The sequence below is a fragment of the Lepisosteus oculatus genome, chromosome 5 (assembly GCF_040954835.1).
Source record: "Lepisosteus oculatus isolate fLepOcu1 chromosome 5, fLepOcu1.hap2, whole genome shotgun sequence".
In the NCBI taxonomy this organism is placed as follows: domain Eukaryota; kingdom Metazoa; phylum Chordata; class Actinopteri; order Semionotiformes; family Lepisosteidae; genus Lepisosteus; species Lepisosteus oculatus.
Window position 1 is genome coordinate 40,638,730 of NC_090700.1, and position 26,754 is coordinate 40,665,483.

Genomic DNA, 26,754 nt, shown 5'->3' on the forward strand with positions numbered 1-26,754 from the left:
TGTAAAAAAATAAAACCCAGACTGAGTTTCAGCTCTTAAGTGGATCGATCGACGCGAGCCGCAGGGATGTTCTGTTTGGAATCAAACACTGTCATCTGATAGCTGTTTCATTTCTCATCCATTTCTCTGTCTGGCCCGGTGTTGCTCAGGGGTTCACGAGTTTGCCAATCTTGGCGTGACTTGACAAGTCAGGGTCCCCACTCCACCCCCCGGGCGCAGCAGAGTTGCCCTTTTAAGAGCTGTCTTTAACAATCCAGGCAGCCGCTGTGTTCTCTCTCCCTCCTCTCCTCCTGTTGTACTGGAGCAGGTTTATGGTAATGAGTTGCCCACAAGGCGCAGGGAATAGTAGAAGCCATTTTGAGCTGATCATTCACACGCAGCACAGCGGAGGATACACAGCGTCTGTGGGAATATACCGTCGGCTAAGGCGAAGCGCCTTTGGAGTCTTTTCATTTCCAAAGCGGATTACAGCCAAACATGGATATCACGCAGCAGTTTCGGAGACCGACCCGGAGGAAAGTTTGAGGGAAGGATTGCGGGCAAAAAAATCAAAACAAAAAGAAGGAGAGAGAACGAGAGATGGGTAAACCTGTTACCGGGGCAATGCTGTTCCTGAAGTGGGATGTGTTGCTGTTTTGTACCTGTTTCGTCGCGCTCGCGGTTTTTTCGGATGGGTACAGTGTTCACCTGAGTGAAGGGGCGAGTGTTGGGACAGTGGTGGCGAGGTTGGGCAGGACTTGCACGCTGGACCAGGTAATAACCCCCAGATTCACAAACAGCTTCTTGGAGACGAGCCCGACAGAGGGAACCGTGCTCCTCTCGAAAGAGCTGAGCTGTGCCCAGCTGCCCTCGAACCCGCTCACAGTTTACACCGCCGCCGACTGCAGAGATCACTCGTCCCCCTTCTTCAGCCACCTGGTCAGCAGCCGCTATGATGTTCACGTACACGGCAGGAACTGTTTTACGAGGCACCGCAGGAAAGGCACACGGGACATGGATATTATAAGCCTGCTGACCGAACGGGGTCACCAGCCAGTTTGCTATGACGCCGGGGCTCCGCTCTTTCGGGCAGCGGAGCTCCTGCCCGAGTCACTGGCAGCCTGTGGGTTTCGCTGCGGCGTGGCGGGCAATCCCGGTGTCTATTTCTCAAGCGGTGAGCTGTTCGCCTCTGAGCGTCTCTGTTTGAGGCGAAGCGCCTTTCTGGAACTGGATCTCCACTGTAGCAGGTGCGTAAGCAGGGGCCACGGTGAGGTAGCAGGGGGAGGGAGAGGAGCCGCGGGGGCGCACAGTGTGTCGGTGCACTGGCGTATCGCACTGGGCTCCTTCAGGCAGGGCCGCTTGGAGAAGCTGCTGCAGAAGGCTGCGCTCTCGGAGGCAGGGATCGCTAACCGGAGGAAGAGGAACGTGAACTCCAGCCCTCAGTTCCAGCCCCCCATGTACCAGGTGTCCGTGCCGGAGAATAAGCCTGCCGGAACGGCGGTGGTGGTCGTGAAGGCCGTGGATCCGGACGAGGGAGAAGCGGGCAGGCTGGAATACTCGCTTGATGCTCTGTTTGACAGCCGCTCCAACAGCCTGTTCGCCATCGACCCGCACTCCGGGACAGTGAGCACTGCGGAGGAGCTGGACCGGGAGACCAAGGACACGCATGTGTTCAGGGTGACGGCGCTGGACCACGGCACACCGCGCAGGTCCTCCATGGCCACCCTGACCATCCTGGTGAGCGACACCAACGACCACGACCCCGTCTTTGAGCAGCAGGACTACAAGGAGAGTGTGCGGGAGAACCTGGAGATCGGCTACGAGGTCCTGACGGTGCGCGCCACTGACGGCGACTCCCCGGCCAACGCCAACATCTTGTATCACATCCTCAACACCAACGGCACCAATGACGTGTTCGAGATCGACCCCAGGTCGGGTGTGATCCGCACCAAGGGGCCGGTGGACCGCGAGACGGTGGAGGCCTTCGTGCTGTTGGTGGAGGCCAACGACCAAGGCCGGGACCCGGGGGCACGCAGCTCGACTGCCACTGTCTGCATCACGGTGGAGGACGACAACGACAATGCCCCGCAGTTCAGCGAGAAGCGCTACATCGTGCAGGTGCCCGAGGACATGGCGCCCAACACGGAGATCCTGCAGGTGTCCGCGGCAGACCGCGACCGTGGCAGCAACGCGGTGGTGCACTTCAGCATCATGAGCGGCAACACGCGGGGGCAGTTCTACATTGACGCCCAGACGGGAAAGGTGGACGTGGTGAGCCAACTGGACTACGAGGCCAACAAGGAGTACACGCTGCGCGTCCGGGCGCAGGACGGCGGCCGCCCCCCCCTCTCGAACATCAGCGGCTTGGTGACGGTGCAGGTGCTGGACGTCAACGACAATGCGCCCATTTTCGTCAGCACCCCCTTCCAGGCCACCGTGCTGGAGAACGTGCCCTTGGGCTACTCCGTCATCCACATCCAAGCCATCGATGCGGATTCAGGAGAGAACTCCCGGCTGGAGTACCGGCTGGTGGAAACCGCGCCCGACTTCCCCTTCACCATCAACAACAGCACCGGCTGGATCGTGGTGGCGGACGAGCTGGACCGTGAGAGGGTGGACTTCTACAGCTTCGGAGTGGAGGCGCGGGACCACGGCAGCCCCGCCATGTCCTCATCGGCCAGCGTCAGCATGACCATCCTGGACGTCAACGACAACAACCCCGAGTTCACGCAGAGGTCGTACTACATGCGCCTGAACGAGGACGCCACCGTGGGCAGCAGCGTGGTGACGGTGTCTGCCGTGGACCGGGACGTCAACAGCGTGGTGACGTACCAGATCTCCAGCGGGAACACCCGCAACCGCTTTGCCATCACCAGCCAGAGCGGGGGAGGCCTCATCACCCTGGCGCTGCCTCTAGATTACAAACTCGAGAGGCAGTACATGCTGACCGTCACGGCCTCCGATGGCACGCGGTTTGACACGGCGCAGGTCTTTGTCAACGTCACAGATGCCAACACGCACCGGCCGGTGTTCCAGAGCTCCCACTACACCGTCAACATCAATGAAGACCGGCCCATCGGCACCACTGTCGTCGCCATAAGCGCCACGGATGAAGACACCGGCGAGAACTCGAGGATCACTTACTTCATGGAGGACAGCATCCCCCAGTTCAGCATTGACCCAGACTCTGGAGCAGTCACCACCCAGATGGAACTGGACTACGAAGACCAAGTCTCCTACACGCTGGCCATCACTGCAAAGGACAATGGCATCCCGCAGAAGTCCGACACAACCTACTTGGAGATCCTTGTGAACGATGTCAACGACAATGCACCCCAGTTCCTGCGGGACCAGTACCAGGGCTCCGTGTTCGAGGATGTGCCTGCCTTCACCAGTGTCGTCCAGATCTCTGCCACCGACCGCGACTCTGGACTCAATGGTCGGGTGTTCTACACCTTCCAAGGAGGGGATGATGGTGATGGTGACTTCATTATCGAGTCCACCTCAGGGATCGTGCGCACCCTGCGTCGGCTGGACCGTGAGAATGTGCCTTTGTATGACCTGCGTGCCTTTGCCGTGGACAAGGGTGTCCCTGCTCTGAAGTCACCTGTGGACATCCAGGTGGCCATACTGGATGTCAATGACAACCCCCCTGTCTTTGAGAAGGATGAGTTTGACATCTTTGTGGAGGAGAACAGCCCCATTGGCCTAGTGGTGGCACGGATCACTGCGACCGACCCTGACGAGGGCAGCAACGCCCAGATCATGTACCAGATTGTGGAGGGCAACATCCCCGAGGTCTTCCAGCTGGATATCTTCTCCGGGGAACTGACTGCCCTGGTGGATCTCGACTATGAGACCAAGTCTGAGTACGTCATTGTGGTCCAGGCCACCTCCGCACCTCTGGTGAGCCGGGCAACTGTGCACATCAAGCTGATCGACAAGAATGACAACCTGCCCGTACTCAAGAACTTCCAGATCATCTTCAATAACTACGTCACCAACAAGTCTAGCAGCTTCCCCACGGGAGTGATTGGCAGGATCCCTGCTCACGACCCCGATGTTTCCGATGTGCTGCACTATACCTTTGAGCAGGGGAACGAGCTCAACCTCGTCCTCCTGAACCAGACCACTGGGGAGATACGGCTGAGCAGCGCGCTGGACAACAATCGCCCGCTGGAGGCCACCATGAGGATCTCTGTGTCCGGTAAGAGCTGAGTTTTTGTTTCTGCCTGCTTGTTTTGTTTGGTTTGTGGGGTTTGCCGATGTCCTTGTTTGTCACGGCAGTTTGCGCAGCGTGTGCAGTGAAGAGTGTCTGAGAGCGTACTGACTAGTTTTGCTGTATTGGTTTAATAACTTAAACATAACTGTCATCTAGGCACTCTGATACAAGATTCATTGCTCAGTTGATTTAGCCACTGGGCCCTTTTCAGCAACAGTCCCTGGGGGACATTCTTGTTAATTGAGCTGATTTTTTATACAGCCAGAGGGGCAGACCGGAGTGGTTCTGGTGTCTCAGAAGGGTTTAGCCTGTGTGCTGTTTCTACTTTTGGAAGAACTTCATCATGCCAGTGCTGGTTGCCTGTTAACAGCCTGCAGATACCAGGAGTAATTGGATTTCTGCCTTGTTCATGAGCCTTAAACAGAAGGAGCAATCTAGCGAGCCAGAGTGGAGTTGCACACTGGCGGTCTCCTGATTGCATCTGAATTCCATTCTGCTGTTTAACTGTCCGGTTGAGCCAAGTTTCACCTTTTCTTCAGCTCCTTCAGTGTTTAACCTTCACAAAGTGTGTAAGAACAACAGCCGACAATGAGTTACGGGCTGACAAGTACAACCCCCATGGTTTTCTTTTACTGTGATAAACTGCAGGCTTGTATGAAAATAAAGTGCAGTTTTATGAAAATGCCACACGTTAGGCGGCATATTGCCAGAACGCCTCCTCAGTTTGAGACGATGGGATTGTGTTTCAGTATTCAGTGTGGATTCACTGGCACAGTGTGGGCTGCAATGCCCGTCTCGCTGTTCTTGTCAGCAGCAACTGGACCAGCTGGCGTTCATTGTGGGGTAAGAGGGATGTTCTGAAAGAGACATGGTGCTGTGTGGCTTGTTTCTTTCATTAAAGTCAGCGTCGTGGCTCAGAGCAACCACAGCGCTCTGCTGCTTGTTGATGGTGGGGTGAGAACGCATTCCCCCTGGTGACAGATGTGCTGAGGGGAACAAAAAGGGCAGGTCACTGTGGAGCAGCTGTCATCGCGTCCCTGCAATTAGGAGCCTGGGGTGCACGCTGCACTCTGCACCTGTCGGGCAGCGGTATGTGTTCCCTGCACGCAGCCACGGGGTCTGGGCTTCTGAACAAACCCGGGGCCCCAGCTCCTAAAGCACCATGGGAAGGGCTCATTGCCACTGTGGATGTTCCCTGCCGGTTTTCCTGATCCAGCGTCAGCATCTAACAGCACAGACAAGTATTTCTCATTATTTCACCGGTACTCTGTGAGTTGTCAGCGTCAGTTGTCAGTTGTCAGGATGTGCAGCTGTAAGCTTGCAGGGCCCTCGTCAGCGTGTCCAGCTGTCAGTGTGCAGGGTTCGGGTCAGTCCGTCCAGCTGTCAGTGTGCAGGGCCCTCATCCGTGTGTCCAGCTGTCGGCGTGCAGGATTCGGGTCGGCGTGTCCAGCTGTCAGTGTGCAGGATTCGGGTCAGCGTGTCCAGCTGTTGGTGTGCAGGTTCAGGTTAGCGTGTCCAGTGGTGTGCTGAGCCTTGTGAATGCCAGTGGGGTGTATGACAGGCGTCCCTGTTTCAGTTTGGCATCTCATAGATCTGCTCAAACACAGTGATAAGATAGATAGATCAGATCACTTTATTGGCCATATACAATTTCTTGTATTAGGAATTTGTCTTTTCACATACCCCAGCTTGCTTTCCATGAGACACACTGACAGGGAGAGAAGCTTGGCTTCAGAGCGCAGGGTCAGCCATTTATACGGCACCCCTGAAGTAGTTGGAGTTAAGGACCTTGCTCAGGGGCCCAACGGAGTAGGATTCCTCTGCCAGCTTCGAGATATGAATCGGCAACCTTCCAGCCACAGGCGCAGATCCTTAGCCGCAGAGCCACCACACAGCCTGTGACTCAGGTGCTTGTGTGACCTGGAGTAGCTGTTTGAGGCTGTGCATTAACTGAGGGTTAGGTTTAAAGAACACTTAATGTATCATGACTGGTAGTGGAGACGTGCTCTTGAACTTTGCTAGTATGCCTGTTGACACAAAAAGGAATCCATTGTCCTGGAGTCTGTGTGCTGCTGTCGGCAAGGTGTTTCGGTAAAGTGAGCATGATGAAGAGGCACTTGACTGCGAAGAGTTACAGTAGCTGGTTTTTGTGTTTCTGGCTGTGCCAAGAGAGCTCTGAGCACCTCTTCACACCGCAGTAAGACAGAGAATCAAAGGCCTACCAGCCTCCTGGAGTCGCTTGGCCGGGCGGCAGCGAACCAGAAAGAGACGGTCTTGACACGACGGATTTAATCTGGAGCTCCATTGTCTGCAGCAAGAGGAGCGCTGCAGTCTTGTACACCCACCGCCACTGACTCCCTCACACCCACTGCCACTGCCTCCCAGCCTCCCTCACACCCACCGCCACTGCCTCCCTCACACCCACCGCCACTGCCTCCCTCACACCAACCGCCACTGCCTCCCTCACACCAACCGCCACTGCCTCCCTCACACCCACTGCCACTGCCTCCCAGCCTCCCTCACACCCACCGCCACTGCCTCCCAGCCTCCCTCACACCCACCGCCACTGCCTCCCTCACACCCACCGCCACTGCCTCCCTCACACCCACCGCCTCTGCCTCCCTCACACCCACCGCCACTGCCTCCCTCACACCCACCGCCACTGCCTCCCTCACACCCACCGCCACTGCCTCCCTCACACCCACCGCCACTGACTCCCTCACACCCACTGCCACTGCCTCCCAGCCTCCCTCACACCCACTGCCACTGCCTCCCAGCCTCCCTCACACCCACCGCCACTGCCTCCCTCACACCCACCGCCACTGCCTCCCTCACACCCACCGCAACTGCCTCCCCCACACCCACCGCCTCTGCCTCCCCCACACCCACCGCCACTGCCTCCCCCACACCCACCGCCACTGCCTCCCTCACACCCACCGCCACTGCCTCCCAGCCTCCCTCACACCCACCGCCACTGCCTCCCCCACACCCACCACCACTGCCTCCCTCACACCCACCGCCACTGCCTCCCTCACACCCACCGCCACTGCCTCCCAGCCTCCCCCACACCCACCGCCTCTGCCTCCCCCACACCCACCGCCACTGCCTCCCCCACACCCACCGCCTCTGCCTCCCCCACACCCACCGCCACTGCCTCCCAGCCTCCCCCACACCCACCACCACTGCCTCCCTCACACCCACCGCCACTGCCTCCCTCACACCCACCGCCACTGCCTCCCAGCCTCCCCCACACCCACCGCCTCTGCCTCCCTCACACCCACCGCCACTGCCTCCCCCACACCCACCGCCACTGCCTCCCTCACACCCACCGCCACTGCCTCCCTCACACCCACCGCCACTGCCTCCCTCACACCCACCGCCACTGCCTCCCCCACACCCACCACCACTGCCTCCCAGCCTCCCTCACACCCACCGCCTCTGCCTCCCTCACACCCACCGCCTCTGCCTCCCTCACACCCACCGCCTCTGCCTCCCTCACACCCACCGCCACTGCCTCCCCCACACCCACCACCACTGCCTCCCCCACACCCACCACCACTGCCTCCCAGCCTCCCTCACACCCACCGCCTCTGCCTCCCTCACACCCACCGCCACTGCCTCCCTCACACCCACCGCCACGGCCTCCCCCACACCCACCACCACTGCCTCCCAGCCTCCCTCACACCCACCGCCACTGCCTCCCTCACACCCACCGCCACTGCCTCCCTCACACCCACCGCCACTGCCTCCCCCACACCCACCGCCACTGCCTCCCAAGCTCTCACACCCACCCCCACTGCCACTGCCTCCCACACACCCACTGCCTCGCCACCCACCCTCTCACTCACTCTCTTGTGCAGTGTCATAAACCTTTCTTGTTAATTGTTCTCATTGCCACTTCCCAGATTTTAATTGCCTTGAAGTAGCCTGTGGGCTCGAGTCCCTCAGCACAGCAGAAGTAGGACAGGTCTCCGTGCCTCTGCAGGCTGGGGCGTCGGTGTGTGTCTGAGGCACTCTGGGGCAGTGTGGGAGGGAGGAGCAGCGGAGAGGTCTGTGCGATGTCAGGAGTGACCATGCGTCTGTCTGCTTTACCGCTCTGAGGCTCGGGTTTGAGTGCGTGGCTTTCCACACACGAGTGTGTCTGAGCACAGAGGACAGGACACATTCAGGGGCGCAAGACAGTGGGAAGTGCGGGTGCACAGCAGGGTCTTGGCTGCGTTGTTAATGCAATGCTGCTGCAGAGCTGGAGAGGGCTCGGTCATGGACGAACTGGGGGGCAGGGGCGGGGGGTCGCGGGGACTGTGTGTGTGAGAAATGCAGCCTGAGCTGAGCTCCATTGTCTGCACTCTCTCGCTGACAGCAGCCAATCAGGAGAGCTGCCTGCTCTGGGCAGAGTCTGTCCAGCGGTCTGCTGCTTACACCACGATGGCCAGAGCATTTACAGCATACACAGTGTTCAGCCTTCACAATCATAGCAAATCCACTTCATTGGCCTAAGAAGATTGTACATGATTTCCTAAAGCACAGGGGCAGGGGGAACAGGTAAACATGTTGAGAGTGCAGGACTATAGGTATCTGGAAGTACAGAATGCAAAATTATAAAACGTCTGTACATAATCTAAAGTCTAGATAATCACAGCTGCATTATAGAATCAGTTTACAGTGAATTGTATATAGAGACACGGTTGTTTGTGTGGTCTCTCTCATCTTGTCGCAGGCTGTGATTTGAAAGGCTGCTGTTTCAGGTTCCCTGTCTCTCTCCCCTGGGACAGTTCTCAGCCTGGGCTCTGTCTCTTCTCTCTCCTCCAGGACAGCTCTCACCCAGGCCAGGACACTGTCTCTCGCTCTTTGCTTGACTCTTTGCTATCCAGCCCTTATGCACTGGTGCAGGTGGACCACAGGACTTGCTGGACTCATTATGATAACCCTCAGGTCTCGTTCAGAGGTTGTTTAACTTGAGGCCGTAACTCAGCCCAAGCATATCTTTGGCCAGTATTGGCTGTGCTCCAGTGGTCAAGCTCTTGTACTGCTGGGGGGAGGGGAGTTCAGTCCCCAGCTCCCACACCGATACTGTCTGTCGCACCTGGAAGACTGTTTGGATAAACTGATAGCAGTAGTGCCTCCCAGGCAGAGACGAAGGAGACACTTGCTTCCTTCAGCGCTGTGCTGGAGAAGAGCTTGACGCTGCAGAGTTCTGGTAGTAACTGGCAGTGCAGTGCCTCATCACGAACGAGGACTACAGGGCTAACGCCTACAGAAACAAAGGCGTGTGGCAGATAGTGTTTAGTGTCAGACGATGGGCTCGGCAGGGAGATATCCGGTGGGTTTAATTACGAGCTGGGTGACTGCGATAATGAGACTTAATGAGACCAGGAGAATGGGTTAGCAAGGGGCAGAGTGGGTGAGCGTCAGACTCGGTGTTTCAATCTGCATTTTTATTTTCTTAATTATATCCTCCGCCTAATAAGCAGCTTGGACGAGGCGGGGGGAGATGGGCGACTGATGCCGGCGAGACGTGGCTGTGGTGTAGACCGTAAACGGCGCAGCAGGCTCCCCGGCTCGGCACGCGGCCAGCAGGGAGAGAGCTGGCGGGCGGGAACCTCCTGTCGGTGTCCCATCTAATTTTCCGTCGCTGGCATGCCGGGCGTAGGTTCTGAATTCTGCTGACCTTGAAGTCGTGTGCACTGTGTTTAATAAGTGCTTGACGCTCAGTTTAGTGTGGGGTGTTGATTCAAGTCTTGCACACCAGAGCAGGAAAGACTTCATGTAAACAGTTATCAGAGCACACAGGAGTCCTGATTGCCACTTCTCCAGCAGCTGTGCAACCCTGTGTGTTATTTCAGTTCTTCCTGCACCACGCTGGCTCGCTCGCAAGGCGGGTGGCTTCAGAACTGGGTACAGGGAGGCAGTAGGCAGCACAGATCTTCCAGCCCAACTGCTTGTGTGCATCCTCTGCCAAGACAGCCAGTCCTCCTTCCTGGAGAGGAACCAGACTCAAGGCCTCCTGGGAACACATTGTGGTGGCGAGGTTGGGGTCTCATTTCTGCGCCTCTGTCATTCTGAACCCCCAACTGGGGCTCAGTGCGGAGAACTGGTCAGGGCTCTGCGCTTGTATCTGGGAGGCTGGCGCAAAGCGAAAGCGCTTCAGTGAGACTGCAGCGGTAAATTCACACAGAGCTGCGACGATCGCAGGTCAGAGAAATTGCCGATTTGATCTCTGCAGGCAGTCTGCTGAAATAAAAGCCCTTTAACTTGGGCCTCCTTGTTTGTGATTCCAGCGAAGGAAGATGCAGTTTCTGAGTGAAGAGAGTGAATTTATTTCCACGGATCTGGTTTAGCTCTGCAGCAGGAGCCCAGTGTTTCCACTTTAATCTGAGGAGGGGGGGCTGAGCTGTCTCCTTCTGCCCTGCCAGCCGGGTCGGGCGCAGCTCTCGGGCTCGGTGTGCCGGCTGGGTCTCGGCACTCTGGCAGGGGCGGCGAGTCTATGGGCTGTTCTGCTCATGCACGCCCTGTCAGTGCAGGGGACTGGCAGCTTGCAGGGAAGAGGTCTCTGTCTCTCTCTGTGGCTCTCCATGTGTTTGCCCTGGGTGGAGTGCGCAGGGAAGGGGGGTTTACTGACACAAGGAAGAATTCTTCACCCCTTGCAAGCTGTGGGTGCTGGTTGTGAGAGGCTGGACATGGCCATTCAACCCTGATGGGCACAATTCCTTGAGCCCCTCCTTCACAGAGTCTCCCCCCATGTCTCCCTGGGGCATTCAGCAGTGCTGTTCAGTTGCTGAGGTTGATTACTGTATTGACTGGGCATATTGATCTCTCCTTCCCCCTCTGACTGGGGGTGGTGGCAGATGTGCAGCCCTGTTTCTTATCTGTGCTCTACGTTAGAGAAGCCCGTCCACTGTGGGCTGCCTGTTTCATCCACAGCAGCTCTGCGAGAAAGAGGGAGATAGTCAAGCCAGATGACTGCTCTGACTGTTTGCGCAGTGCTCACGAGAGCGTCCATCCCTTTGTGAATTCAGTGCGGACAGCCAGGCCTGCTCATCTGCACGTGCTCGTCACACCTGTCTGGAGGGCGTGTCCAAACTGCCCGTGGGCAGTGGTAGTCAGTCCAGTCATCTGCTCATGCCCTGGAAGTCGAGTGTGCATACGGATGCCTGGGGCGCAGCAGTGGTCCTGAGAGGGGGGCTCAGTGATGGAGTCTGGCCTGGATCAATTGCAGCTCGTGTGCGCAGTGCAGTGGAACGCTGATTGATAGTTTACTTCTGTGTCCTCTCCCCTCCCCCCGCGTCCTTCTCCTCCGTCCTCCTCGTGGCAGTGTTAGAACGCTTCCATCGTTCGTTCTCCTCGTGAACCCTACCCCCCTGCCCCTCCCGCGGCTGATCAATAGATCAGCGGCTCTCTGCCGGCCTGCGTGTGAATAAATCACGCCGTCACCCCCCTCGCCAACTGGCGAACTCCTCAGCTGTTCCACTGAGGTGCTTCAGTTCTTGTTTTTTTGTTTTAGGCACAGCAATCCAGGACAGCCTTCTGGTCGCTTGTTCCAAGTCAGCGCTCTTTGACTGCAGGCTATCCAGTTTGATCTCCCCCCCCAGCCGATGAAGGAGATCATGCCGACTTAATTTAGTGGAAAGTGTTTTGGTTGCATAACAGCGTTTTTTTTTTTCCCTCCTTCGCACTTGGTTTGAGCAGCTCGGCCGCCTCTCTGGCAGGACTGGATGGTTTCCTTCCTGTGCTCGGCCGCTACCGGCCCGGAGCGGCGCTGGCTGGGCTGTCCTCCCAGCTCCCCGAGCCGCTCCAGGCCGGAGGGGCAGCCCTGGCAGAGACAGGTGTACCCTGCGCCCTTCTTGCGCTGGCGTGGTGGGGGCTGAGGGGAGCCCGTGTGGTTCCCCCCGATCTCGCGGCTGCCTGTCCCCTCAGCCCCTTTGTGCGCGGGATTTGAATGAGAAAGGGCCGCCCCGGCGGAGCAGGAAGGGTCAGCGAAGAAGAAAAGGGGTTTTGTCTCCAGACGGGAGTTTATAACAAGCTGAGCGGCTTTGGGGTTTTTTCTCTTTAAAAAAAAGCGCTGAGTTTTTTTTCCCCAACGTCGGGGGTTACAGAGCTGGATTTCTGGCCCCCAGTCGCGTACAAAAAGGCCTTTTATGAGCGGAACGCTTCACTCCTTCGTTTTCTGTCTTTCTGTTTTCCTGTGAAAAGCCCAGGCCACTCGCATGGCTGAGCTGTCTGTGCTCTTGTCCCAACGTTACATTAATGTTGTCATGACAAAAAAACAGAGTGGGCCCCTCCTGCCCCCCCCCAGTATGCATTTCCCACCCTTTCTTCCCTGTCCTCCTTGTTAACCCTTGTGAGCCAGGAATGCTGGAAGTGTCTTTTGATAATGGCCTAAGAGCTGTAGGTGGCTCTATTATCCTGCCCTCTGAAAGAAAGATATCTGGGGCCCTGTGATCCAATAGTTCTGGGAAGAGAATTCCCTGCCTCCCAATTGGGATCCCATTAATGATTAATTGGCTCTGTTGCCACTAATCTGCCAAAGGACACAGGCGGCAGAGCTGTGTCCTCGCTGGGAGGGTCTGGAGATGGATGAGGCAGCTTCTTTCACGCAGTCTGACATGTGTTTTGACAAAGCCACGTGTGACAGAAATGCACCACTGATTGTCAGAGTGGACAAAGGGAAAAATAAACCGTCGCCCCCACCCCCTCCTTCCCCTCATGCCCCGGAGGTGGCTGGTGAACTCTAGATCGGAGCGCTGCTCTTTGCAGGGAGAGAGTCAGGCCTGAGCCGCGTGAGGGAGCAGCACCCGGCTGGACACTGTCCCTGGTCTCTCGGAGCTGGGTGCCGCTGTCTCGGCTCGGGGCTTGGCTGAACACGCGCCGCAGGGAAGTTCAGTCCCAGAGGAGCAGTTCTGGTTCCACTCTCCCCCACCCCCCCTGAAAGACGTGGAGGTGACGACGGTCGCTCAGCTGTGTGGGCTCTTGGCCTCCATCACTGCCTTCTGCCTCATGTCCAGACCTGTGGTCCGCAGGGGTGTCCCTCTGGTGGCGTCTTTCATCCTGGCCGTGGAGGTGGTCATTCCTCTCCAGTCACAGTGCAGGGCTCGGATGGGGAACAGCCGCTGAGCACAGCCCGGGGGCCGCCCTGTGGTCTTGTGGTCTGAAAGTGTGCGCCGTGTCTTCCCGCACACAAGCGTGCCAGGATCACACAAGTGGAGGAGTGCGAGAGTTTGGAGCAACAGGGGGAGTGTTTGACGAGAGCAGAAATACTAATCTAGGACAGGAGGTGTTAGTGAAGTGGTTCTCCTGTTCCTCAGTGCGAACCCCAGGAGGGCAGCTGTCTTTGTGCACAGCCCATGTGAGCTATAAATAGACTGCTACTACTCTCGTCAGGGAGAACTGAGCCAGCAGAGGCTGTTAAACATCGCTGCTTGCTTTTGTCTTGTCACACCGCAGTCAGAGAGTGATGTGCACATAGAGAATGTGCATCTTTAATATAGATGCAGGGATGAATTTCCTGTTAGCTTAATGAGCTCAATCAGATTTTGTTCACAGTTGTGTGACAGTCTCGATGTCTCTGTTTTTTAAATGTTCTAAAATTAGATTTCTCCCCTTGCTTCTTTTTCTATTTGTAGTTACCAGTCATGATCGGTTTTTGCTTTTCGCTTTTTTAATTTGATCGTTCTATCAAATGAAAATAACGTCTTCTCCATCCCGCACAACACCTTCCTAACGCCTTGTTCACAGTGGAAACCCTCTCAAAGTTACCACAGAAGGAGAGGGGTGTTAAGCGCAGTACAGCCGCGGTAACATCCGAGCAGTGCAGAGAAGTAAAACTGTGGGGACGGTGAGACATGCAGGTCAGAATCTGGCAGCAGATGAGAGGATGGCCATGGAGTCGCCACGCAGGCCTGATGCAGTCAGTCCCACGAGGGCGCAGGTCACCGAAAGGGTGCTGGTCCTCTGTACCCTGTTCTCCATGTGCTCGGGAGTGAGCTGGAGCAGTCTGGAAGAGCTGGTGTGGTCTGTCTGATGCCAGAGAGAGCCAGTGTGCTCTCCACCCCCCCCTCCCCAGAGCCTGCTTTCCGTTTCACACAGGCAGAGTCAGCCATTGTCTGCCCCTGTCGGCCAGTCAGGACGTGGCTCGGCCAGGCGTGCAGCCCCTTTGTCCTGGGCTGGGAGGTTACGGCAGGCTCATTGATATGCGCTGCCTTTTGAAGTGAGGGCCCAGGGCCCAGCGGTTTCTAAAGAGCCAAGCTGGGCTTTGTTCTACCAGAGGACGGGCCCAGAGAGGTCCCGGGTCCGAGCGTCATCCCGGGGCGTTACATTTCCAGAGAGCTGGTGCCTCAGCTGGCAGGCAGAGCTGCTGCTGGGGGAACTGAAGAGCTCTGGCCCCTCTCCTGGGGTGGGAACTGGGAGCGCTAGCGCAGCCTTCACAGCTGTCACCCCGACACCAGAGCAGGAGGAGGATAATGAGAGAGGCAGTGGAAACCTCTCCACTGACATGATATCAGGGCTTAGAAAAACATCTCTGGATACACAATAGCCTTAATTTCCCCCCAGTTTCCCTCTGTGCCCCCTGGGTCGTGTTTCACTGTTGATTTGGAGTCCTGAGTGCTGGGTCTTTCTCCCCCGGCCTGCAGCAAGTGGGGATGTAATTGTGCAGCTGTTCCTGCCTGTCTGTCTGTCTGTCCTGCCCTAGCAGGGCTATGGCTGTGCTGTTTTACCCCATGTGTAGCTTGTGTATTTGTGGTAGGGTAGGAAGTGAGGCACATCCCTGACTTCCTCCCACTCTCCCCTCTGTGATTTTCCACATCTGTCTCCAGACTGCTGCCTCAGCTTGTACCTGCCTAGGATTTGTCTCAGTTCTGGGTCTTTTGCTTGGACCAAGTTGGCCCGGTCCAGCCCATTTCCTGTCTTGACCAAGCGGGGAGTTTGCTGAGCAGTCGAAGGGCAGTGAGCCGGGGCTGCCCCTGTGCCAGTTGCTGTCCTGTATGTGAGATCCATTGCTCTTCCTGAAGTAGCAACAACTGCAGGTCCGTCCTGGAATTCCAGCCGCCCCCCTCCCCCTCCCAGCCTGGAGCGAGCGAGGGTCTGCGTGAACCGTGCCCGGCTCCGTGCAGCGGTGTGTCAGGGCACTGTGGGAAAAGTGCGCGTGAGAGAGACGTTTGCAAACAGCTGCTGTGTCAGGCGTCAGGTAGCCACGCTGCCACAGAAAGAGGAAATCGTACATTCTCTAAATCACCTGCCATACCGGTTCCGGCTGAGTTTGTATTTGTTTTTCTGTCGTGTTTCTCAGCAAAGTGTTCTTCTTCCAAGGGGCAGCAGGCAGAGTAGACAGGCAGTGAACTGCCCAGGGGTGCCGGACGGAGGGGGCCTATCATGGGGCAGGAGGCAGAGCAGAGCTCTTTCTGCATTGCGAATCCTACCCACCTACTATTTCTCTCGTCAAGCGTGAAGCAATTACACTTCTGGAACCCTGGAATGGTAATTCTGTGACTCATTTAGGTTGCAAAGGTTTCACATCTGAGGCCTCGCTGTCCACATCATGTCACTGGCCGTAGCTGAAGGAACAGGGACAGCACTATGGCCAGCCTCTATGCGCTGGAACTAAAATAAAGTCTAAACGGGGAAATGGTTTATGCATAAGTGCCGAATAGCCCCATACATTATATTCCCAATAAAAGTCAGAGAGAGAGAATAGCTCTTCAAAAAGCCATTGCTGTAATGAGAAAACCGGGCCCTCACTCCCTCAATCCCATTAACAACTTTCTGCTCTCAGGTCTCTTTGAAGACTACGTCAGTAATCGCCCGTATTGCAGAGATGAATCCTCCTGTTTTTTATTTTCCCTCCCATTACTCTTTCTCCCCATTCTCAACCGAAAAGCGAGGATGGCTCTCAGGAATGCTTTGTTTAGCAACCGTTGTCATGGCGACCCCAGCGACACCTCAGAAATCCCTGTGCGCTGAGGCATGTGCTGGGGCTCCTTTGTGCAGGGAATCAAGGGGTGGGGGAGCTGCTCTTTCACTTTCATAGGCCAGCTCTCACAAGAACACAGGTTCCCCGGGCCGTCCCGCACAGGGCTGTGAACAGGCGTCCCCAGGGCCGTCCCGCACAGGGCTGTGAACAGGCGTCCCCCGGGCCGTCCCGCACAGGGCTGTGAACAGGCGTCCCCCGGGCCGTCCCGCACAGGGCTGTGAACAGGCGTCCCCCGGGGCGTCCCGCACAGGGCTGTGAACAGGCGTCCCCCGGGGCGTCCCGCACAGGGCTGTGAACAGGCGTCCCCCGGGGCGTCCCGCACAGGGCTGTGAACAGGCGTCCCCCGGGGCGTCCCGCACAGGGCTGTGAACAGGCGTCCCCGGGGCGTCCCGCACAGGGCTGTGAACAGGCGTCCCCGGGGCGTCCCGCACAGGGCTGTGAACACACGTCCCCTGGGCTTTCCCACACAGGGCTGTGAACACGCGTCCCCCGGGGCGTCCCGCACAGGGCTGTGAACACGCGTCCCCCGGGGCGTCCCGCACAGGGCTGTGAACACGCGTCCCCCGGGGCGTCCCGCACAGGGCTGTGAACACGCGTCCCCCGGGGCATCTGTCTTTTGCGAGCTGCAGGTACCAGTTGTGTGAGAAGCCGGGGATCAGTGTAGAGAGTGCCTCACACCAAACTGTTAGGCCTGCTACCCCTCCGCCCCCCCCGGTCTCTGCTGCGTCGCCACACCTCCCTCCCTGCAGAAATGAGATCTGAGCGGCTCTCCCCCATGTTGCTCTGAAGTGATACTTGTATTTGCAAACAACATCTGTGCCACCTCAAAGGGCAGTGTACGCTGAGTGAGAAGGCGCAGGAGAGCAGTTACCCAGGCGAGCGAGCCCCCTCTCAGGCTGTTCCCGCTGAGTGCTTTTGGTAGAGTTGTTATTGGTGTTACACGACACGCGGCCGATTGCCTCTGCCTGGACCCTGCTGCACGATCAATACTTGATTTCTGTGTGCTCCGCTGTGCAGTGTCTTGTGCACATTCAGTATATTCATTATCACAGACCCAGAGTCACATCCTCGGAGCTCCCAGCTGAAAGGGGCCTTGCTTCGCCTTCCAGTGTTTTCCATTCGTATCTGCAGTAAATACTGACTGTGCACTGGAGTGGGTCTGCTACAGCCTTCAGGTGCTCTGTATGCGGGGCTTTTCCACTGGCGTCCCGCCGAGAGGACCCCCCCAGGTCACTCGAAGAGTGTTGGTGGACTTGAGGAGATCCCCAGGAAGAGATGCCAGGCATTTCCTGCTTTTGTGTGGGTTTCAAATGAATGTTTCCACCTCAGCCAGGTGCGTGCAGGATGATGTCACTGGGACGACACAGCTGGGGTGGGGGTCACGGGGACCAGGGGGCCTCTCTCGGGCACAGGCACCCCGTTTCCATGGGTTACTCGGGGTAATTGACCTGACTCTCTTAGCCAATTGACCGGTCAGTTCACCTCTGACCCCCTGACCCGAGTGGTGATTGCAGTCTACGTGACCTGCATTTTCTGAGCTGCTTACACAAATATGTCAGGCATTTAACGTGCAGCAGAAAGACGGTTTAGCTGAATTCCACTTGTCTCCAAAGTGCTGTTTAACAGGCTGGGCTTGTAGGAGCTGAAACTGAGATCTGCCCCTCCCTGCTCTGCCGGGAACGTTGCTCGCTGTCCGGCTGTGTGAGTGACTGCCGCCTTCGGAAATACTAGCAAAAACTGGGGCCTGCTGGCTCATAGCCAGCTCATGGCACCCATATTCCATTACTTTCCATTGTTCATATCAACATCTCCAAAAAAAGGAAAAGATGATTTCCGAAGGTACCGCTGTTCATAATGGCTGCCCTGCTGTTTTTCGAGCGTCCTGTAGTGCTGTTTAGCTCTAGCAGTGTTAATACTGACTTCCAAGAAATGGGTTAACAGGAATCTTGATGCAGGGGTTTTTCTGTATGCAATAATCTAAAAACGCGATATAGCATTACATGACATTACAAAGGCTTGTAGCACTGCAAGCCTTTCAGTAAATATTCTTTTATGACGCCTGTTAGCCTTTGGAAAGCACCAGTCTCAGATTTCGTTAGTGTGCCTGAGGCTAAGGTTTAGGAATTGTTTCAAACGTATTTGTTCGTTTTTCAGATGGTTAGCGCGGCTCCTATATAAACTCCTGTAATGATCTGTAATCCTGCAGCGACATGCAGATTGGGAAAGGCAGAGAGAGCAGGTTTTCACTGTGGGGGTGTGGTGAGCACAGAGCTCGCTTTTCAAAGTGCTGAAACAGTACACAGTGCCACTCTGTGGATCAGGGTTTCACCTGACCTGTGTCACCCGGTACAGGAGGCTGGAATGAGATCTTAATGCCAGTAAAACATTTAAATCCTGGTTAATGTTCCATGTGCATAAATAGGAATAGCAGCTCCTAGAGAGGCCTGTTCAGATTGCCTTCGCTGAAACACTGAGTCCTGGACCGGAGACGACCGGAGTCTCAGACAGTGCGCTGCTGTCCACACGCACTGACCGACAGCCCGCACAGCCTGGGCAGCGCGCTTACAGTTTGAACCGGCCGACTGCTGTGCCTTCGCAGTGGGAGTTCATTCTCAGGCGTCAGTGAGGGAGACACACACCAGGCAGCTGCTGGACGGGAGAGACCCGGGCTGGGCTTTCGAGAGACCTTTTCTCAAAGCAGAGGATGGATTGTAGCTCCTGGACTCCTAGCCTGCCTCTGACTTGGACGCGTGCAGCCATTAGTTAAAAGGGGGCAAATATGTGGCAACAAGTGGTCACACCATGTGAAACAGTCCTGTTGCGGGAGATGTGGAAGAGGAAGACTGCTGCATTGCTTAAGTCTCTTTCCAGAAGAGTAGAATCAAGGTATAAAACATGTCTGCAGTGCCTTCCAGCCACACTGCCCCCTGACTGTCAGAAGTCCTGATATCGCCTTTTCTCCTCCTGGGGGGGGGCGACAGTTGTGGACAGGAGACGGGCAGGACCTCTTCACCCACACGACCCCTGTTCAGACCGATAACAGCTCAGTGATCAGGCCCTCATCTGCACCACAATAGTCCGGAGGACAAAGGGAGAGAGGGGTGGCCTCAGGCGAGAGCAGACAGTTGGAAGAGAAATGCATCTTGGTGTTGTTCATGAGCTCTCTCTGCATGCTAGCATTTTTTGGCCTAGAACTGGCCCTGTAAATACTGGGTTATTTCACACAGGCCCTGGTTTTATACAGAAGTTGCTGAATCTTACCAGTTCAGAGAAATTGTACTCCTTCTTACCACACTGAGATAGATTGTTGACTATTCGCATCATTTTTTGTTTTTTGCTCAAGCCCCGAGCAGTTGCTTCTGGCGGTGTCAGACCGTGTTGAGCTGAGGGTGTGTAAGTTCCTCCTGGTTAGTGAACCTGTTCCCCAGCCACCTGGAGGCCACTCTGATCCTGCTGTCCGTATGCAAATGTTTCAGAGCCCGGAGTGCTATGTCTCTTCTGGTGTGTGTGTGTGTGTGTGTGTGTGTGTGTGTGTGTGTGTGTGTGTGTGTGCTCTGCCTTCCGCATTCTGTTTTCATCATCCTGCGACAGGGAGCCGGCTTCTCTGTGCGAACCACAGGTGACTGGTTTCTAGTACCAGCTTTTCCCCCAGGCCCATTTCGGTCCCCAGTCCTGTCCTGGATCCATTCGAGCTCCGACCTCTGAACAGTCAGGCGAGGAGCACCATTCCCAGCCCTCCTGCTGCCCGTAATGTGATCAAGTGAAGAGGACTATCAGGGGGGCTGCAGAATGATGACAAACGAGCCTCCGATTGCTCTGGCCCAGGACAGGCTGAGACAGGGTGCCTGTTGAGAATGAATGGGGCACACACTCATGCGTGCTTTCAGACTGAAGATGGGGTTTGCGCACACAACAGATCAGCATCAGTATTTTTACCTCTGTGGTGATTCGGCTGGATGTTTGCGTGTCTTACATTTTCATCTCCAAGCAAATCCGGGCAGCAGCAGGTGTTTAGATGCAGAAATCCAGAAGAACAGGGATTTGCAAAGCCTGCTCCCTGTGGCCTTTCCCCACTCTTCTGGGTGGCTGTATCCGTTTGCCAGCAGCCCACACTCTGAAGGCCCTGCCTACCAAGAGCCGTACGGCAGTGCCAGTGGCAGTCAAGACGATACCAGCTGGCAATTTCTCATTTCACGCACAAAATGGCTCGGGGTAAAGGGTGTCTTCTTGAAAGAAACGCTCTTGAAAGTGTGCCAACTCTCCAAGGCCAGGGCAAAATCCTTAAAGCAGCAAATGTTTCCTCCTTCAGCTCTTCTCTGCGAGAGAGCAGCTGAAGGCTGTGTGGATGAAGAGCTGAATTCAGATTCTGCTCTGGGAGATGAAGAGGAGTACCCTTACCTCTGTGTGCACACCATGCAGTCAGTGTTGTGCTGGAAAGGCTGCTCTCCCGTCTTCCAGGCCGTCAGTGTGGGATAGATGGGGGGAGCTGGACATTGAAAGTGCTGTAGGGGACCAGGCGGCTGTACTGCTGTTGCCCCTCTTACTCCTGTAACTCCCAGAGTCCTCTGATCCCTGCACCAGTCCAGAACTGGAGGGAGGGCTCCCTCTTTTATAAAAAACATACCCTCTCCCCAAACTGGGCTCCAGCTGCCTTCCCGAACTCCCGAATGCCTCACGGATGACTTTCCCACCCCCTTTCCCAGACGTTAATTATGGCCATGTCTTGTCGCAGCCATCAGGGGGCCAGGCTTAGCCCCGCTCCCACTGAGTGACCTGGGGGTCCTTTCCGCTGGGCGTCAAGTGGAAGGGAACTCTAATTGGGTCTCTATGACATCCAAGGCCTCCACCTCCGCTCCCCAGCCCCCAAATTAATGGTTGCCTCTCTAAGGGCTGGCTTCAGGGAGCTGTCTCCCTCCTTCTGTCAGCCAAGGACTGACAGAGCTGGCAGCTTGTTGAGGTCGGAGGTCGTGAGGCGGTGGGGCCTATACAGGGATATGTGGGGCCTGTTCTAGGTGTGTGTTGCCATGGCGATGTGGGCACTACCTGCCGATGAGGCAGCCTAATCACCTCACCTGTACACTGCAGCCCCGAAAATGAGGCTCTACAACCACGAGTCCTGCAGACTCGTTAGTCAGTACGTGCTTCATGTGTTCAATTAGCGTTGCATTCCGTGGCAAACCGCCTCCGTGATAATTAGATCAGGCCTGCGTCAGAGCTCCCTGGCTCCAGCCCCTCTCGTGCTGTTTGTGGGCTGAGCGTTAAACTGGGCTGCAGAGGGGGTGAATATTTGTCTGTGTTTTAAAATACTGGAGCACACGCGACCTCTTCCTGGCCGGGGTCTCCCTTACCCGGCGGATCGAGGGATTAACGCAGACAGCTGCACTTCTCTGTGAGCTGTGAGCTGCCTGGAGGAGAAGATTTGCTGTTTTTTATTTCGCTCCGTTACCCTCCCTGCACTCAGACTGTTCCAGTAAAGTCAGACCAGTAGGCCAATAAACTATTAATAAAATATCGTTCGTTACGTTCTCCTTGTGTTCTTTACCCTGTATATACAGGGCTCTTGCAGAACAAGATGAGCTTTTAATGAATGCATCACAGGGGCTCCGAGTTCGGGAATATTTCAGAATATTTCCGGGGGTGAGCTGGGGTTGGTGTGTGTTTATTACCGGGGTTATCCCTCTTCTCAGGTACAGCTAGCTCACTGAATCTCAGGGCGCGTTCTGCAGCACCTACATCCATGCGGCGTGCTTGCTCGGTGTTGCGTGCTCTTCCTCTCTCACGCACACGGCCGGCTCTTGGAGATGTGCCTCGCTTGGCCGGGCTCGTGTGAGCCTCCCACTCCCCCTCTGCCGCGCTGCTGAGCTTTGAATAGTTTCCCAGACTGGGGGAGGCCTGAGCGCTCGGCGTTAATTAGTCTGGAGAATGATTAGCTTTCTTCGTAATTCGTATGACAAAATGATCAGGAAATGGGGCTCGCTGCACTCTGAGGACAGAGCCCACGCCTCGCTAATGAACTGTGACCAGACCTGGATCCCTGCCGCACCGAACCACGTACCCCGCCTGGCTCCGAGAGGGACACAGCCAGGTCCCGGGTTCAGGGCAAGTGACCGGACGTGACCCAACCTAGAGACGCCTCCGGAGATATCTGACAAGACACGGGGAGAGTTTCACCTGGATAGCAAGTCCCTCTGTTTTCCGAATCGCCGTGACGTTCTCGAAATGTCTGGCCCGAGCGAGGGTGCTTCAGGAGAAAGCAGCGGCTGCGATCCGTGGCTAATGGATGCGCTGACATCGCAGGACGACACTCCAGCCACGCTGTCCTGAGCCACGGCGCAATCGCTTCTCTCTTTGATCCTGATGGCTCATGACTGCCGAGCCATTCCTAGGATCACGGAAGAGGAGAAACTCATTCCTGTGCTCATTAACCACAGTTTTGTTCCTCAAGGCCTCTCCATCTTCTCTCCGAGATGCACTCTACTAGACCCTGCCTGCTGCCTCAGAGGCACGACAAGGCTATTTTTAGCTACTAGTTTGCCTTTGGTTTTGTGAGCAGGGATGCAGAACATTCCCAGTGTCTTATCTTCCTAGCATTAACCCACAGTCATCAGAGGAGCTGCTTTCTCCGTGAAGTCAGGACGGGCTGAAAGAGGCGCGGAGTGGAGAGGCCTGGGCTGTGTCTCGTGGTCGTGTTTGACATGACCAGCGGCGCCTCAGTGTCCCACGAAGGAAGATCGCGAACTGTGCTCTTGGATGATGTGTGCTCAGCAAAAGTGCAGACAGACATGCAGTGGGTCTGCAGGCGACTCAGTCGAGTTTTTGCAGGCTCTGTGTGTATCTGTATGCAGGTGTGTGGGCTTGTGTGTGCAGTGTTGCCCTTCTCTGCTGCTGCCTCTGGGGGGTTTGCGTTGGCCGGGCACTGTTGCTGGTCAGGTAGTGCGTTAGTGGTGAGGAGAGTCAAGAAAAGCGCTGTCGCTCGTCAGGACTGTTGCCCTTCTGCTCGATCACAGGACGGAGGTGTCCGTGGGGAAGAGGGGGCGGCACTGCCAGGCTTCAGGGGGGCTGGCTGAAGAGCTGCTTGACTCTGGAGCTGGCACGAGCGGCAGATTCGGGACGCTGGCTCGTTAACGGGGAATTCCTTTGCAGGGTGCTGACAGTCTGGGCCTCTAATCTCTTGCTGGCGCCCGCGGATGAGCAGCCGCGAATTCCTGGAGCACAGAGGGAGGAGGAGGGGCAGAGGATACCCGCTCTCGGTGTCTTTCCACACATGGCGCCTGGGTGCCCGGCTTCAGCACTCTTCTTCCTCCTTTCCTCTAGGCCCTGGGGAGCCTGCCAGTGGCTGCTCCCCATGCTCAGTCCCCATATGGCTGTTTACTACATCTCGGTCTGCTCAAGTAACTTGATTAATCTAATTATCTTGTCACGGACGGACATATAATTCCAAGGTCTTGTGATTATTCAAAGATCAGACTTTATTCGAGGTACGGTGGCTATAAATCATCTCATCAGGCGGAGGTAGGAATGCCAGCCCATTTAGTGGGGGCACGATATAAACCGGTAGACCCTGCTGCTGCTCCAGTCCTCCATGATCCCATCATGCATGTGAGGTGTCTGCAGGGCTGCTGTGTGTCTGAGGTTATCGCTCACTTCCAGCTCAGCATTGGGTTACACAAACAGACAGGTGGCAGGATAGGAGGGCTGGGCGGGGGGGCCAGACAGGGTTCTGTCTGCAGTGGAGTCACGGAGAGGGATGTGGCAAGGTGTGTGGGGGGGGTGCTTTTGTGATCTAAATTGCAGAGTAGCAGTGATGTGAACTGTGGAGAAGTGTGTGTTCTTCTGTTTCCTGCTTAAACAGCCTGCGTCTTCTGCACTACTGTACTTCCTGATTAGAGGCCACGGTGAATGGGGATCAAATGGCCTGGACTGACATGAACACAGACTAAAGCCTTGTTAACCATATACACCCTCCCCTTTCTTTAGCCTTGTTCTGGCTGAATGGCCCAGTGTTTGGAGCTGTGAACACGTACAGCACTTTGCGTGTTTTGTTTTTTCGATAGTGGCCCTAATAAAAGCTGGAGTCTTCCTGTGGTTTTTGTCTCCAGTGCACACAAAACAAAGAGGGCGATTGTTGATTGTGACGTAAGACTTAAACCTCTGTTGTGACTGACGTCTGTCAGTGGCAAGCAGTGGGGTGCGATTGATGGTTTTTCTTTGTTGCGCTTTATTTATTCCACCAAGTGGGGTGAGCAAACAGATGTTCCTGATGGAAAACCAACACACAACACCAAGAGCCCAGCGCAGCGCAGGAGGATGTGGGGATTTTCTCGGTCCTGCACAGCCAAGTTAGAAGCTTGTCCGTGGCTGTGTTAGAATAGGCTTTGCTGTCTTCGAAAGAACAAGGGAGGTAGAGGAGGAATGGGCTCTGATCGTCGAGTCCACCTCGCTCGTCCGGCTGTTGGAAGCTCAGTGGCTCCTGAGCGCCTTCCCTGGTGACTCAGCATTCTCGGCATGACTCAGTGTAACTCAGAGGGACATAACAGTAATCAGGTTTCAAAGAGAAAGAGGAGAGAAGGGAAGAAACGAGAGACGAATGTGATCTCGTAGCAGAACAAAGATGGGCTCTGTGGCTGCATTCCAGCATGTCTCCCTTCTGCACCACTGATAGCACAATTTTTAAATCAGGGATGAACTTAGGAATTTCAGTTAACTTATTTCTCCATTGGAATGTCATTTACAGGATTCTCACAGATTCATCTGATAGTTCCCAGTACCTACACTCCCATTTTTGGTTCTTACATCTGGCCAGGTTATAATGAAACATCAGGAACTGCTGTGCTCCTGTCTTGATCTGTGTTTTCGGCTGCAAGCAGTGCTCCTGTGGCTCTGTGTGTACTGATCTCTTCCTCTTCCTCCGCAAGCAGTGCTCCTGTTGCTCTGTGTGTACTGATCTCTTCCTCTTCCTCTTCCTCCGTGAGCAGTGCTCCTGTTGCTCTGTACTGATCTCTTCCTCTTCCTCCGTGAGCAGTGCTCCTGTTGCTCTGTACTGATCTCTTCCTCTTCCTCCGTGAGCAGTGCTCCTGTTGCTCTGTACTGATCTCTTCCTCTTCCTCCACAAGCAGTGCTCCTGTTGCTCTGTACTGTTCTCTTCCTCTTCCTCCACAAGCAGTGCTCCTGTTGCTCTGTACTGTTCTCTTCCTCTTCCTCCATGAGCTACACTCCTGTAGCTCTGTCTGTGTGTATGGGCCTCTTCCTCTTCCTCTGTGAGCAACACTCCTGTAGCTCTGTCTGTGTGTACTGACCTCTTCTTCCTCTCTGTGAGCAACACTCCTGTAGCTCTGTGTGATCTCTTCCTCTTCCTCCGTGAGCAGTGCTCCTGTTGCTTGGTAGTGATCTCTTCCTCTTCCTTAGCGAGCAGTGCTCCTGTTGTTCTGTACTGATCTCTTTCTCTTCCCCCGCAAGCAGTGCTCCTGTGGTTCTGTGTGTACTGATCTCTTCCTCTTCCTCTGTGAGCAGTGCTCCTGTTGCTCTGTGTGTACTGATCTCTTCCTCTTCCTCTGTGAGCAGTGCTCCTGTGGCTCTGTACTGACCTCTTCTTCTTCCTCTCCCCCTGTGTGCAGACGGGGTCCACAGTGTGACGGCCCAGTGCTCCCTGCAGGTCACCATCATCACGGACGAGATGCTGTCCAACAGCATCACGCTGCGCCTGGCCAACATGTCGCAGGAGCGCTTCCTGTCGCCGCTGCTGGGGCTCTTCCTGGAGGGCGTGGCCACGGTGCTGTCGGCCGCCAAGGAGGACATCGTCATCTTCAACATCCAGAACGACACGGACGTCAGCGCCAGCATCCTGAACGTCAGCCTGTCGGTGCTGGAGCCCGGGCGCGGCCAGTACGTCAGCTCGGAGGAGCTGCAGGAGCGGCTGTACCTCAACCGCAGCCTGCTGGCCCAGATCTCCTCCCAGCGCGTGCTGCCCTTCGACGACAACATCTGCCTGCGCGAGCCCTGCGAGAACTACATGAAGTGCGTCTCCGTGCTGAAGTTCGACAGCCTGGCGCCCTTCGTCTCCTCCGACACCATCCTCTTCCGGCCCATCCATCCCATCAACGGGCTGCGCTGCCGCTGCCCTGCGGGCTTCACCGGCGACTACTGCGAGACGGAGATCGACCTCTGCTACACCAAGCCCTGCGGCACCCACGGGGTGTGCCGCAGCCGAGAGGGGGGCTACACCTGCGAGTGCTTCGAGGACTTCACCGGTGAGTCGCCACCCCGCCCGGCCCCGGGTTCAAGGGCTGGGAGGAAGCTCCCACAATGCCTGTGCTGTATGGTCAATACGTTTGCAATGTCATCGCCTCCCTTGAGTGGATCGTCTATCTGGGCCATCAAAAATTCGGTTTTTGTTCTTGCTCTTCTTTATTGGAAGAGCCTTCTCCGGGTTCAGAGGGCATTTGCCCACCCTGCTCTGCTAGGGTTCAGGGTTCAGTGTCACTGAGCCCAGCCTCAGAGGGACACGGACGGCTGGCATGTTGGGCTGGTGACAGTGTGCCACGCTGGAATGCGATTGGATGTCAGAGAGCGTGTCTCCTCGCGCGGGGCA

General features: G+C 56.0%; 1 protein-coding gene across 3 annotated transcripts in view; it reads left to right on the plus strand.

Moving 5' to 3' along the window:
* Nucleotides 1-249: 249 nt before the first annotated feature.
* The window catches only part of celsr2 (cadherin, EGF LAG seven-pass G-type receptor 2), a 57,884-nt gene continuing 31,379 nt past the window's right edge, over nt 250-26,754 (plus strand). For 2 of the 3 annotated variants that reach the window (XM_069190445.1, XM_069190446.1), the window contains exons 1-2: nt 251-4,186; nt 25,781-26,413. In XM_069190445.1, coding sequence (XP_069046546.1) covers nt 580-4,186; nt 25,781-26,413 — 4,240 coding nt within the window. In that variant the 5' untranslated portion in view covers nt 251-579. Of the gene's footprint in view, nt 4,187-25,780; nt 26,414-26,754 lie in introns of all 3 variants that reach the window. The other variant, XM_069190447.1, reaches the window with a different exon arrangement.